We start from the raw sequence: 11,969 nt of genomic DNA, 5'->3' as shown, positions 1-11,969 counted from the left end.
AAAAGCATTCTTGTTCAGAAGATCTGCCAGGACTGGTCCAATGGAGAGTTTTCTCAGTTTGAATTTGTGTTTTGGTTTGACTGCAAGCAAATAAGTTTGCCTCAGAGGAGATACACCCTGAAGGAACTGCTGCTTGAATTTTTTGTAAAACCTCAAGAGGGAAGTGAAGAGATCTTTGAGTATATATTGCAAAATCCTGCTAAAGTTCTTCTGGTGTTTGATGGTTTTAAAGGATTGCATGATCATGAGAGTTTTGCTCGTTGCTTGGCCAGGCAGCTTGAAACAGATTTGTGCAGTATAAAGGAGCTACTTTCAGGACTCATCCAGAAAAAGATACTCAATGGCTGTACTTTATTATTTACAGCCAGACCAAAAGACAAGGTGTACCACTATGTGACCAAAGTGGATAAGACTATTGAAATAATAGGATTTTCCCCTCAGCAGAGAGAACTGTACATAACCAAATACTTTGAGGGATTACCCTACTGTGATAGTGCACTGAAGCTAATCAAAGAGCATGAGTACCTGTTCAGTCACTGTTACAGCCCTGTTATGTGTAGACTGGTTTGCTTCCACTGTGAGACAATGCTTGAAATGGGAGACAAGAGCCTTCCTTCAACCCTTAGTGCAGTCATTCTGAAATCTGTTCAGCAGAAGATAATAGCTATGCAAACAGATGTTACAGCCACACAGAATCAAGAGAGTCTTGCTACACTGGCCCGCACAGCCTGGTGTCTTGGTGAAAAGTACCAAAGTGCCACGAAAAGTAATCTGCTTCCTTCCAAGGAAGCTAAAGAGTTTGCTCTGAAATATGGATTTTTCCTGCCATTTGCATTCCCTGGACATTCAGATAATGAAGAAGAGGAGTTTGGGAGCACATTCTCTGATTTTCTCATTCAGAATTTCTTGTGTGCACTTCACCTCTTGTTAGCAGAAGAGTTCAGGGATCAGAGTCGAACAAAGTACCTGTGTTTTCAATCCAAGAAGAGAAAACCTTGTAACTGGTTAGATTTAGTGCCTCGATTTTTTGCTGGATTGTCATTTCTCCAGGATGACCCTTACTTCTGTTCCCTTTCAAATAAGGATGTAAAACAATCAATCAAGGACCAGAAAACACTCTTGAGGTACATTCAAAGGCTGCAGATCAATAATCTCTGTCCAGAGAGGTTGCTGGAGCTTTTCCATTGTACTTATGAAACACACAACAGTTACCTGCTGCAGCATGTGGCCTTAAGGCTCAAGCCAGACTTGTCTTTCCTAGATGTAGTTCTTACACCACCTGATGTCCACGTCCTGCACTCTGTTCTAAAAAGGTCAAGTCAAGAGTTCTCCTTAGATTTGCGAGACACCAACATTGACATGCAAGGGCTGAGGGACTTGGTTGGCCTGAAGAATGTGACATCGTTCAGGTTGGTCACTCTCTGTACAAAGTAGAGTTGTTTGTAGATGAGACTTTCCTGCAACAGCAGCAGTTGCATCTTGTTGATTTTGCATGTTTTGTCACCTCACAGGGCCTCGGTCAGTGACACAGTCAGACTCTGGAAATCTTTAGAGCAGGCACAAGACTATGAACTGCTGAAAGCATCCACAGAGAAATTTGTTCTTCATCCCTTTAAGGCAAAGACAATGAAGGACATCATTGGCCTCTCAGACCTTGTAGAGATGCAAGAGAAGATGATGAATTGGTAGGCTCCTTCATGATCAAAAATCCTTTTCTACCAGCAGTTTAAGAAATGGGGTGTCACTGTCTGCTGGACAATGGAGTTATCTGCTTGTCCAAAGAGAAGTAACTAAGGCAGCACAAACTCTTGTGTCATCTCAGGGTGTTCTCCTACCCCAGTGTGTGTTGGCTGTCATCACAGGGAGGAGCATTGACAGCATCATGCAGAATATTTATCAAAACTGCCAGTAGAAAAGTAGCTATCATTTTTTTTTTCATTTTAATCTCGAGTATGCTATCTTCCAACTGCTAGTAGAAAAGTAGCTATCATTTTTTTTTCATTTTAATCTCAAGTATGCTATCTTCCAACTGCCTTCAGTTACAAAACTTGGGCTGACTTTCCCCTTGCAGCACCTGGCCCATAAATGAAAGCCTCTTTTGCACTGCTCACCAATGGCCTGAGTCAGTCCTCCAGTTCAGGGGGTAAAAGCTCATGTTATCTGGTCTACAAACCCTGTGTTTCATCCCTGCTCAGGATGTGGCTAAGGGCTTGGTTGCCATTAAAAACATGCATAAAATCTGGGTTTTTTTTTAAACAGTGACTTCTATTTTTAACATTGGCAGAGTATTTTGACTGAAATACACACATGATATTTTCATGTTTGACAGAAAATACCTGATTTAAAAGAAGGTATTTTAAAGTTTAATTGGGAAAAGAGCAAATGACTGCACTATAAAAGGCAAATATCAGCTTGGAACTGCTCAGGTGGAGAAAGGTTGGAGCAATAACTTATTCTGGTTGGAGCAATAACTTATTCTGAAGTTCCTGGTACCTCAGTTAATGCAACAGTGGTTTATTTCCTGTAGAAGTTTACTAGCAAATGAGTTTTAAAGCACTGCTTTCCTGTAGAAGTTTACTAGCAAATGAATTTTAAAGCACTATTTTGGTTGCTAAAATATTGCTCATTCTGGTTCTACTGTGCTTTATTTAGTGTGCAAGATGCATCTGGTTGCAGCAGCTATGAGATTCCTGCCATCAGAAACCTCCGAAAACTGGAGTTGGCGTAAGTGCCTTGCTCCTCTCTGAGGGATGTGATTCCACGTGGGGAGGAGCTGCAGTCCTTGAACTGATGTGTAGTTAGGTCATGGTAAAGCATTAAATAAACCCCATTTGTTTTGATTTCCTCACCTAGATTTATTAAATTATGGCCAAAACTTAATGCATCATTCCTGGCTGCTGCACTGATACACGTCAACATAGTTCTATCAATTTGGTTCTCTCTTACAAGTTAACTCTTTACCACCAGGTGTAGATCTTGTGCCACAGGGTGGAAAAATAGCTTGTGTGATCCAATAGCCTGGAAAACATTTTTCTTTTCCCCTAGAAATGATCTGATGTAATTTTCTACCCTAGCAGAGTTTAGGCCATGAGAGAGGTCAGAGAATCCCAAATCAAGTGTTCAGCACCCTTCTCCTGCAAGGAGGGCTGACTTGGAAACACTTACTTTAAAGATGAGGTTTTAGTAACATTTCTTTTTTCCCCCAAACTGTAAGCAGCCTCCAAGGCTATTCTATTGCTTAAAATATCCTGCCATAGCATGTGAAATAGTCTTGGCAGGAATTGCAATGGTGCAATGGAGAACTCTCATCAGGTCTTCATCTGTTTCCTGCTCTTCAGATCTAACCCAACCTACCACTGCTACCACTTCTGATTTTAGGCTGCTTTCTCTTCTCCTTTCCTCTTCTTATTTCCCTTTAGTTAAATTTTGTTTAATATTCTGATATTTGGAACTAGCCGAGCTTGTTCTGATACCAAGGAAACTCCAAAGAAGAGGTTGGGATCTGAGGGACAAATGCTTGGAGCATAGATAACAATCAAAGTGCAATTTGTGCATTAAGCTGCAGTAAAATATTGATCTTAAGTCAATCTGGATTGTCATTAGTTGGGGGAAGAGGGAAGATAAAATTTTTTTCATCTCAGTTATCAAGATCATACTTTAAATGAGAAACCTGTAAAAGATAACAAACAGAAATACATGAGTGAGAAGTCTTGCAAGAGGAATAAAAAAAGTGCCAATGTATGTGCAACTGGTGCTGTGCAAACAGCTCTGTCCTGCCTGACCTCAGCCCTGTGTGTCCTCATCTGGAGGCTTCATGGCAGAATTCCTTGCTCAGGTGTAGAGAATGGCTGTTCCTAAGGGGTGTAAACTAGCTCAGATTTGGGGCTGCAGACTCAGAGCTTTTTTAAGTTATGCATAACTTATGTTTTGTGACAACTGCTGCATGTCTGTGTTTTCTTCCAGGCTGGGTCCAGCGTGTGGTCTGCAGGGATTGCTAAAACTTGTGAAAATCCTTGCAGCATTTCCATCCCTTCAGCATTTAGAGTGAGTTCTGCTAAAGATTAACCTCACTAACGTAGCTCCTCAGCAGCACTTGGTGATGGAGGAGCTCTTGTACCCAAGAAATGTTTGATTTGCCTTGGATGGATGATCTTTGCTTGGATGAATAAACTCAACAGCAAGAACATTCCAAGAGCATAACAGTAGACTTAAAGCTCTAGAGCTCTTTGGGACAGGTGCTGGTGGTTCATTCAGTGCCCCTCACTCACTTCCCAGTGTTCCATGGAAAATCTGGTGGGAAAGGTTGAGTATGGAGCCCACAGGCTGCTCCCCCTTCCCACCACTGGCCCACACTGCCTGGGGGTTACTTCTCCCTCCACTGAAGCTCCATCACATGTTCTTATCCACGACAAACCAGATGTCTCTTAATTTTAAGCTTCTTTACACTAGAAACAATTGTACTGACAATAGTCAATGTCCTGCCAGGATATGTATGGGAAGATTATTGGGTTTTGAGGGCCTTGCTGGCTCAGCCCATTGGCCATTTGTCTGTGTTTGGCCTTTTCCTGATGTTTAAGGGGAAACAATAAAGCTCTAAAACTGAAATGAGTCCAACATATATCCCAGCATTATCTGTCAGATTAAAAGGGGATCCAGTATCTAAAATTGTGACTAGATATAAAGAAAAACTTCATTTCTAATACTCCCTCTCTGGAGAAGGAGCTGTTTAGGAAAGGATTTACAGCTTCTGCTAGATTTTGTCAGTTCTGTATTTCTGTGTGCACAGGAAATCTCATTTCAGCTTAGCTGGAACATAGCTATTTCATAAGCATTTTAATAATCTTGCATATCAAAGGAAATGGGTCAAGCCATTCAACTAGTAAAAAAAAAAATCTTAGGCTGTAAATTTGGGCAGCAGAAAGCTGCTTATTAGAGAAGCTGTAATTTGTGTGATGCTTCATGCTGATTGAGGCTACTGCAGAGGAGCTTTTCAGGATAGATTGAGTGGTCTCTGAGGTGAATAAACCACAAAAATTGAGATGAAAAGGGGAGCTAATTCTCTCTTTGTCATCACACAGCCTTGATGCTCTGAGTGAAAATGGCATAGGAGATGAAGGAGCAAAGAGTCTATCTGAAGTCTTTCCAACCCTGACATCACTAGAAACATTAAAGTAAGTGCAAGGTTAACAGTCCTGGAAATTTTGAGAAGAAATAGGTTAAACCTAGAGCCTTAAGGGACTGTGTGTTAACAGTTAAGGACACAACTACCCCATGGGCATGGGAGCCCAGTGAGTCTGTGGAGATACTTAAACTGTACATTCATTAGAGAGATATGTTAATCCTGTGGCAGTTCCTCATTTCCCTTCAAGGACCATGTTTTGTCTTTTCTTTGCATTTGGTCTAAACAAACTGTCCAAATTATATTCTAAAAACCTATTAAATTAATTGTCCCCACACTGTAAAAAAAAAAAATAGAATAAATGTGCTCAACTAACAAAGTCATCTCACTTACTGTAGTTTATCACAGAATAAAATAACAGATGTGGGTGCAGAGAAACTAGCTACAGCTCTTCCTTCCTTGTCTTCGTTAAGAACACTAAGGTAAGTAGTTGTATCCTGTAGAGGTGTTGTATACACCAAACCTTGCTATCTCTGCCCAAAAGTTAAGATGTACTAACCATATCTGAAATCTCTTGATCTAATACTTAATCTGTTCACATTTCCCATTATTCAATGGTGACTATCCTGGTTCTGTGTTCTGCAGCTTATACAATAACAGTATTTGTGATTTTGGAGCAGAAAATCTGGCCAAAGTTCTTCCTGTGATGACATCTCTGAGAGTCCTAGAGTAAGTATGAAATCTTCTGCAATGGCCCAGGAAAGCTTACTCCCTTGGAGACTGAAAGTTTGTGTTCCTTGCTTGGGTTTTAAGGGGGCAGAAATCAAGGAAGAAAATTTATGGGAAATTTCAGGGGGAAATGTCCTTACACAGAGTCCAGATGGTCAATGATTACAAAGGATTACAGAGCAGTCCACCATTAAAAAAAAAAGAAAAAATGGTGTTAAGGTGGGAGAAGAGTGTCATGGGGAGTTGGAAAAGGATCTCAGGTACACAGAAAAAGGAACCCCTCAGATGAACTCATGTAATGGAGTTCCTGTTTGACCTTTTGAGTGTATTATTACAGGGGTTTTTGAACCGAGAATATATTTTGGGGTGGTTTGTTTGGGGTTTTTTCTTTCTTTTCCCATCTGCAGATTAGCCTATCTAGTATTTCTTGAGGCCTTGAGCAACCTGATCTATTGGGAGGTGTCCCTGCCCAGGGCAGGGGGTTGGGACTAGATGATCTGTAAGGTCCATTCCAACTCTTAAAATTCTATGATTTTATGATTTTGATCTGGATTAACAAAGGTGTTTTTTCCCCTCAGAGTTCAGTATAACAAAATCACTGATATTGGAGCCCAGCAGCTAACCAACAGCCTACGGAAATGTCCTCATATAAAGAACTTGGTGTAAGTCTCTTGACAGGCTCTTTGCTGTACCTTCCTTCTGTAAAAGTGGGTTACAAATCATGCTAAAGATGTGTTCTGTATTTGTCAGATTTATAAGAGGCACAAAAAAGACATCACCAAAATGCAAAAGCAGTCACAGAGATGTTTAGAGTTATGTCTGGTTTCAGCTGGATTAGTTCCTAATCCTTCCAGGCAAGAAAGCTTGTCCTGCCCTAAGCATGGTTACATCAAACCTCTCTTTCTTAATCTTCTGCCCTCCCAGAGTTCCTGACCTACTCTGTGCTGCAGGACTTGTGTTTGAAGGATCCATCAGGAGAGGTTAAACAGACTGAAGGGGCCAGTGCACATTCAGAGGGAGTTTGGTAGAAAGTTCAAGAACTTTCTACTCTGGAGACAGGGCTGTAGTATGTCCTGTAACCAAAGTCAGCAAGGCTATGGAGCACTGAACTGGGTATTTTCTAGATCAAAATGCCTTTTTCTTTGTTCCATAGCTTAAATACTTTTATGGCATGATAGCCAAAGGGAAAGGCAGCTTTAAAAAAAAATAAAATAATAGAAACCCCCCCAAACCCCAAATAACAGCAACAACAAAACAAACCCCACAAACATTCCAAACACACCAAAAACCTGTGAAGCTAATTGTGCTGCTTAAAATCTCATTTCTGAACTTGCCCTTGCAGGATGTGGAATCCCACCATTCCCCATGGAGTCCTTGAACACCTTCAGCAGCTGGACTCGAGGATCAGTGTGTAGGCTCAGAGGATCCCATAAAGGTAACACTAACTCTGTCTCCCTGCTAGAAGCAGGTTGGTTTCTGTAGGAGCTGTGGATTCCAGGCTCCCTGGCAGCAGGAGCAGCATGCACACATGGGCAAGAGATGCTGCCCTAGAGTAGCACAGAGCAATGCCAGGTCAGGCTCCCTTTCCCCACACTCACCTTGCATCCCCCATCTCCCTGGCACCTGCACTGGCAAACTGCAGGTTGTACATGAAGAAATAAGGACTTGTAGAACTCCCAGTTCAGCCCAGTTCAGTGACTGGCAGCTGCCCTGCTTACCTTCTCTTTTCTGTTGCAGAAAACTAAAGCTCTGTGTATTTCTCATGTTTAATAGATGATTTCTCTACTCCTCAGAGATTGTTTTGTGTTGGTTTTTAGTAAGCTCTTTCACTTTTCCTCTGTTTAATACACATCTTCAACAGCTTCTTGTCTCACTCTGCAGCTGCACCTGTGCTGCATGCAAAGCAAACCACTGGTTCCTGCATTCTTTGTTCTCAGCATTGTTGTGTGGTTCAGCCACTCAGCACAACTGCCTGCACAGCTTCAAGCATCCTTGAAATAATTGCATTGTTAGCCACTTAGTAAGTTTGCTGATCACCAGGATCTGACTTGCTTGATGCTCCTGGACTGAAGGAGCTGCAGCAGGTATGGGAAGTCAGGGTTTTGTCTGAGTTTTCTGTGCTTCCTCTTGCTCTTAAAAACAGTTACACAGGATGCAGCAGTGAAATGATCCCAGTGAAGAATGAGCCACCAGAGCCCTGCAGCTTTCTATCAGATGGCAGGAAAACACATTGCAGCTGCAGGAGCTGTGGTTTCAATGGGCCTGGCAACAGCTGCAGCTGCCAGTGGTTCCCCAAACTATGCAATGATCCAAACTTTGCATGACTCCTGCTCTCAGTGCTCTAACCACAATGTACACTGGGCTAGATATGTGGCACTGACCAGGCTACAGGTTGTGGAAGACTCAGATGCCTTAGCAGCTTCACAGACTAGCAATGAAAAATTATAGTGGTCCTTAATATTCTGCAGGCATCCAACTCTTTGTCCTGTGGAATAACCACACCTGCTTGGGAAGGAAGATATCAGGGACATGAACACTGCTCTAACCACAATGTACACTGGGCTAGATATGTGGCACTGACCAGGCTACAGGTTGTGGAAGACTCAGATGCCTTAGCAGCTTCACAGACTAGCAATGAAAAATTATAGTGGTCCTTAATATTCTGCAGGCATCCAACTCTTTGTCCTGTGGAATAACCACACCTGCTTGGGAAGGAAGATATCAGGGACATGAACACTGTGAGGAAATCTTTAAGTGTCAGTCAGGAATCCTGTCTCCCAGGCTCGAGACACCTACCAGTCACAGCTGTGTGTTTACAGAGCTCATCAAATACAGGATTTTGTGATCTGAGTGATGATCAGGCTGATGGGCACACATCTAATACTGTTTTCATCATTTCACAGGTGTCATAAAGAAGAGGGGAAGGTGTCCTCTGTGCTTTCCTGTCCTCTTGCTGCTTTATGAATCAGTGGCGGATTTTCATGGTAGCTGCAAAAAAAACCCCAAAAAACCACATTTAAATGTCACCAAATTTAAGGACTATTGAAAGCCATAGAGTTCAAACTTTAAAAAGTCTTTTAAAATTCTGTTCAATGACCCAGTTGTATTCCTACTGAAGTGATGAAGAGTGAAGCAAAATAAGTTTCAAAGATGAAAAGAGCATCTGGATGTTGTGATCACCATTAAAGGAGACCAGGAACCACCAGGATATTGACACTGTAGAAGTCCATCATGGATTCATCCAGGAGCAGACTGCAAGCTGCTGCACCTGCCACATCTGAAGCAGTGACAGATCAGATCTGATTGTTTCATGGGGCCAGTGGTAACTGCCATCAAATTTGATCTGATGATTTTGGACATCCATAACTCAGTGTTAGAGATTTCACCTGTTTGTATTGGACTGATTCGAAGTATTAGGGTGAGGAGCATAAGAAAGAGTAATCACTCCTAGAAAACAGTCTGATACTTTAAGATTATCCACAAGAATCTACAAGTGTCTCTTGATGCTAATCATGAATGATGTCTCAAGGGATAGAAAGATATTTTCTATCACTCTTTTGTTACAGAATCCTCCAAAAAGATTGAAGGGAAAAAAAAGTAACGATTCGAAGTATTAGGGTGAGGAGCATAAGAAAGAGTAATCACTCCTAGAAAACAGTCTGATACTTTAAGATTATCCACAAGAATCTACAAGTGTCTCTTGATGCTAATCATGAATGATGTCTCAAGGGATAGAAAGATATTTTCTATCACTCTTTTGTTACAGAATCCTCCAAAAAGATTGAAGGGAAAAAAAAGTAACGAGAAGAAATACAGAATCCTCCAAAAAGATTGAAGGGGAAAAAAAGTAGTGAGAAGAAAGGAATTACAATGGGGAAACTATTAAGAATTTTTCTGCATTATCACAGAAATCCAAATGCATACAAATAGCTTTCAGTTTATTCCCCAAAAATCCTCAAAGTGACAATTTTGGAAATCTTTTACTTTGTCTCAGGTGAGAACTTTCAATCCATGTACCTGGATTGGGATTTAATTTCTCAAGTGTAGCTGCAGTGTAAATGTACAAGCTTCAATTTTATACTTGATAGTGATATCACTACTGTGTCTGGTTTCTGTGGCCTTTGGTACAGAGTTGTGAATAACTAGGCCATCACAGACAAACACATTTCAGAGCATTATGTCTGTGCTGCTGGTCTCAGTCATGTGTGGACCAAATACTCATCCTGCTGACTGCAACATCAAACCAATTGTCTCTTTTTTTTTAATTTTACTTCTGCTCTCTGAACATGGAGAGGACTTACAACTGTACAGAGACAATTATCAAGTCAGGACTAGCTTTCTGCCTTTCTGTCTGAGACAGATCAACTAAAAGGCATGATAAAAAGCTAGGAATGTTTGATATGCCACAAAATGGGCAAGGAATTCTCTGCTTCACAGTGAGTTCAGGGTTAACTCAACAACCTCTTTGAAATCTCTTCTGCTAGGAAGCACTGACAATATTGACCCAAGGATCTGTGCAAACGAGAATCTCTCAGCTAACCTCTCAAATACTCTGCTACTTGGTCTTTAAAGAGTCCCCAATTTAAACACTTCAAACCCACAATCTTTATGTTCTTTCCACCAAGTTATACTTCTCTGCTAAAATTTCATAGCCTGCAGAGTCTTGACAGCAAGGATAGAGAGTGGAGAAATGAAAGAAGAGAGGAAGCAAGAAGGGAGGAAGGAAGGTCTCTCTGTTGCTCCTGAGAGCAGGGAATCTGACATAGCACGTGAAGGAATAGAGAGCAAAGTAGAAAAACTCTGTGGAGAATATGATTGTAATTAAAATGTGCTATTTTTCATAACTATCTGCATGGTTCTTCTCTCTAGCCAGAGTCATGGGGAAAAAAATAATGCATTTATACTCCTCTCTTTGAGCTGCTTGAATGGGAGATAGTTTGAGCCAAATCTTGTGTGATATTCCCATCAGCCTGAGGCACTGCACATCTATGGTGAACCCTTGTCTTGGCTTCCCTTAGCTAAGCTTTGGATGACAAATGCCCCTTTAGGGATATTTTCTGCAGCTGCACTTTGCTGTGACTGAATCTGAGAATGTGCTAAATATTACACAGGCAGCTGAATGTTACAGGACCCTGTCTGGACTGATAATATCACATTGAGTATGCTGCTGTTCTTTTTCTATGAGTTAGTGAGCATGTTTATAATGTACAGATTGTAAATTGTGATCCAATGTTTTCGTTGTCTTTATACATCTTTTTTAAAGTATTAATAAAAGTGAGTATTCTGTTTTGCAGTACCTTGTAGGACTGTTGAAAATTATTTTTTTTTCCTCTTGAAAACACTGTTGGCTTCTGCCACAATGACATGCTCAGGACTTCATACTGCAGGTTAATAGGGAGCACTGTGCAAAGGAGACAGGTTGGTCCTGCTGCCACTTCCCAGCTCAGTGGTCTGGAAATGGAGAAATAACTCTTTCTTAACAGGCAACAGGATCTTCAATGCCAACTGCCAGACTGTAGTTCAGGATTAGAAGATGCACAAGTGCTGACTCAGCTTCTGTGCTAATAAAAGCTAAAAGGTTTTTTTTTCATTCTTTCTAACATTTTGCCATTAAAAGCTCTAAAATTATTCAAGGTTCAAAGTCTGGGTGTTCTTGTGGCACAAAGCTCCCTCCAAATGCTTTTGTCAAATGAGTGCCTTGTGTCTAGAGCCTGAATTCAGGGCCTGCCCCAACGCTCCTCTGATCAAACCTGTGTTCTGAAAATCTTTTAGGATGAGGAAAATGCTGTTCTCTTTATTCCCATCTCTTTTTGTTGTCAAAGAAGCCTTGTTAAAATGCCAAGGATTGTGTTGTGATGGCAGTCAGGCCCTGTAACACTCTCCCCAGCCTTTAAATGGATGAAACTGAGCAGTTCTGAGCAATAGGAAATTCAGAATCTCCAAAGCAACTTACTGAGTGGAATTTGTGCTGTTTTATCTGTGCAGTGTGTGGCATAAAGCCACTGCAGGGAAATTATTGCAAACTCCTAGATACTGCAGTAAGGAGCAATAAGGACAAACTGAACTGTGTTCTTAAAATGGCATCTGTGACCCTGAGAAACAAGTGAAACCATCTCTAAAC

The 11,969-nt window shown here is 41.2% G+C and overlaps 1 protein-coding gene across 1 annotated transcript in view; it reads left to right on the top strand.

Moving 5' to 3' along the window:
- The window catches only part of CIITA (class II, major histocompatibility complex, transactivator), a gene marked incomplete at its 5' end in the record, with an annotated part of 8,166 nt that extends 903 nt beyond the window's left edge, over positions 1 to 7,263 (top strand). The window contains 9 exons of the mRNA XM_009075449.1: positions 19 to 1,409; positions 1,512 to 1,685; positions 2,653 to 2,724; positions 3,964 to 4,044; positions 5,079 to 5,171; positions 5,518 to 5,601; positions 5,765 to 5,848; positions 6,427 to 6,510; positions 7,191 to 7,263. Of these exons, the coding sequence (XP_009073697.1) occupies positions 19 to 1,409; positions 1,512 to 1,685; positions 2,653 to 2,724; positions 3,964 to 4,044; positions 5,079 to 5,171; positions 5,518 to 5,601; positions 5,765 to 5,848; positions 6,427 to 6,510; positions 7,191 to 7,263 (2,136 nt within the window). The remainder of the gene's footprint in view (positions 1 to 18; positions 1,410 to 1,511; positions 1,686 to 2,652; positions 2,725 to 3,963; positions 4,045 to 5,078; positions 5,172 to 5,517; positions 5,602 to 5,764; positions 5,849 to 6,426; positions 6,511 to 7,190) is intronic.
- Between the last annotated feature and the right edge of the window lie 4,706 nt (positions 7,264 to 11,969).

The sequence above is a fragment of the Acanthisitta chloris genome, unplaced genomic scaffold (assembly GCF_000695815.1).
Source record: "Acanthisitta chloris isolate BGI_N310 unplaced genomic scaffold, ASM69581v1 scaffold28825, whole genome shotgun sequence".
In the NCBI taxonomy this organism is placed as follows: domain Eukaryota; kingdom Metazoa; phylum Chordata; class Aves; order Passeriformes; family Acanthisittidae; genus Acanthisitta; species Acanthisitta chloris.
The sequence above is the reverse complement of the archived record's forward strand: the minus strand, read 5'-3'. Positions and strand labels throughout refer to the sequence as shown.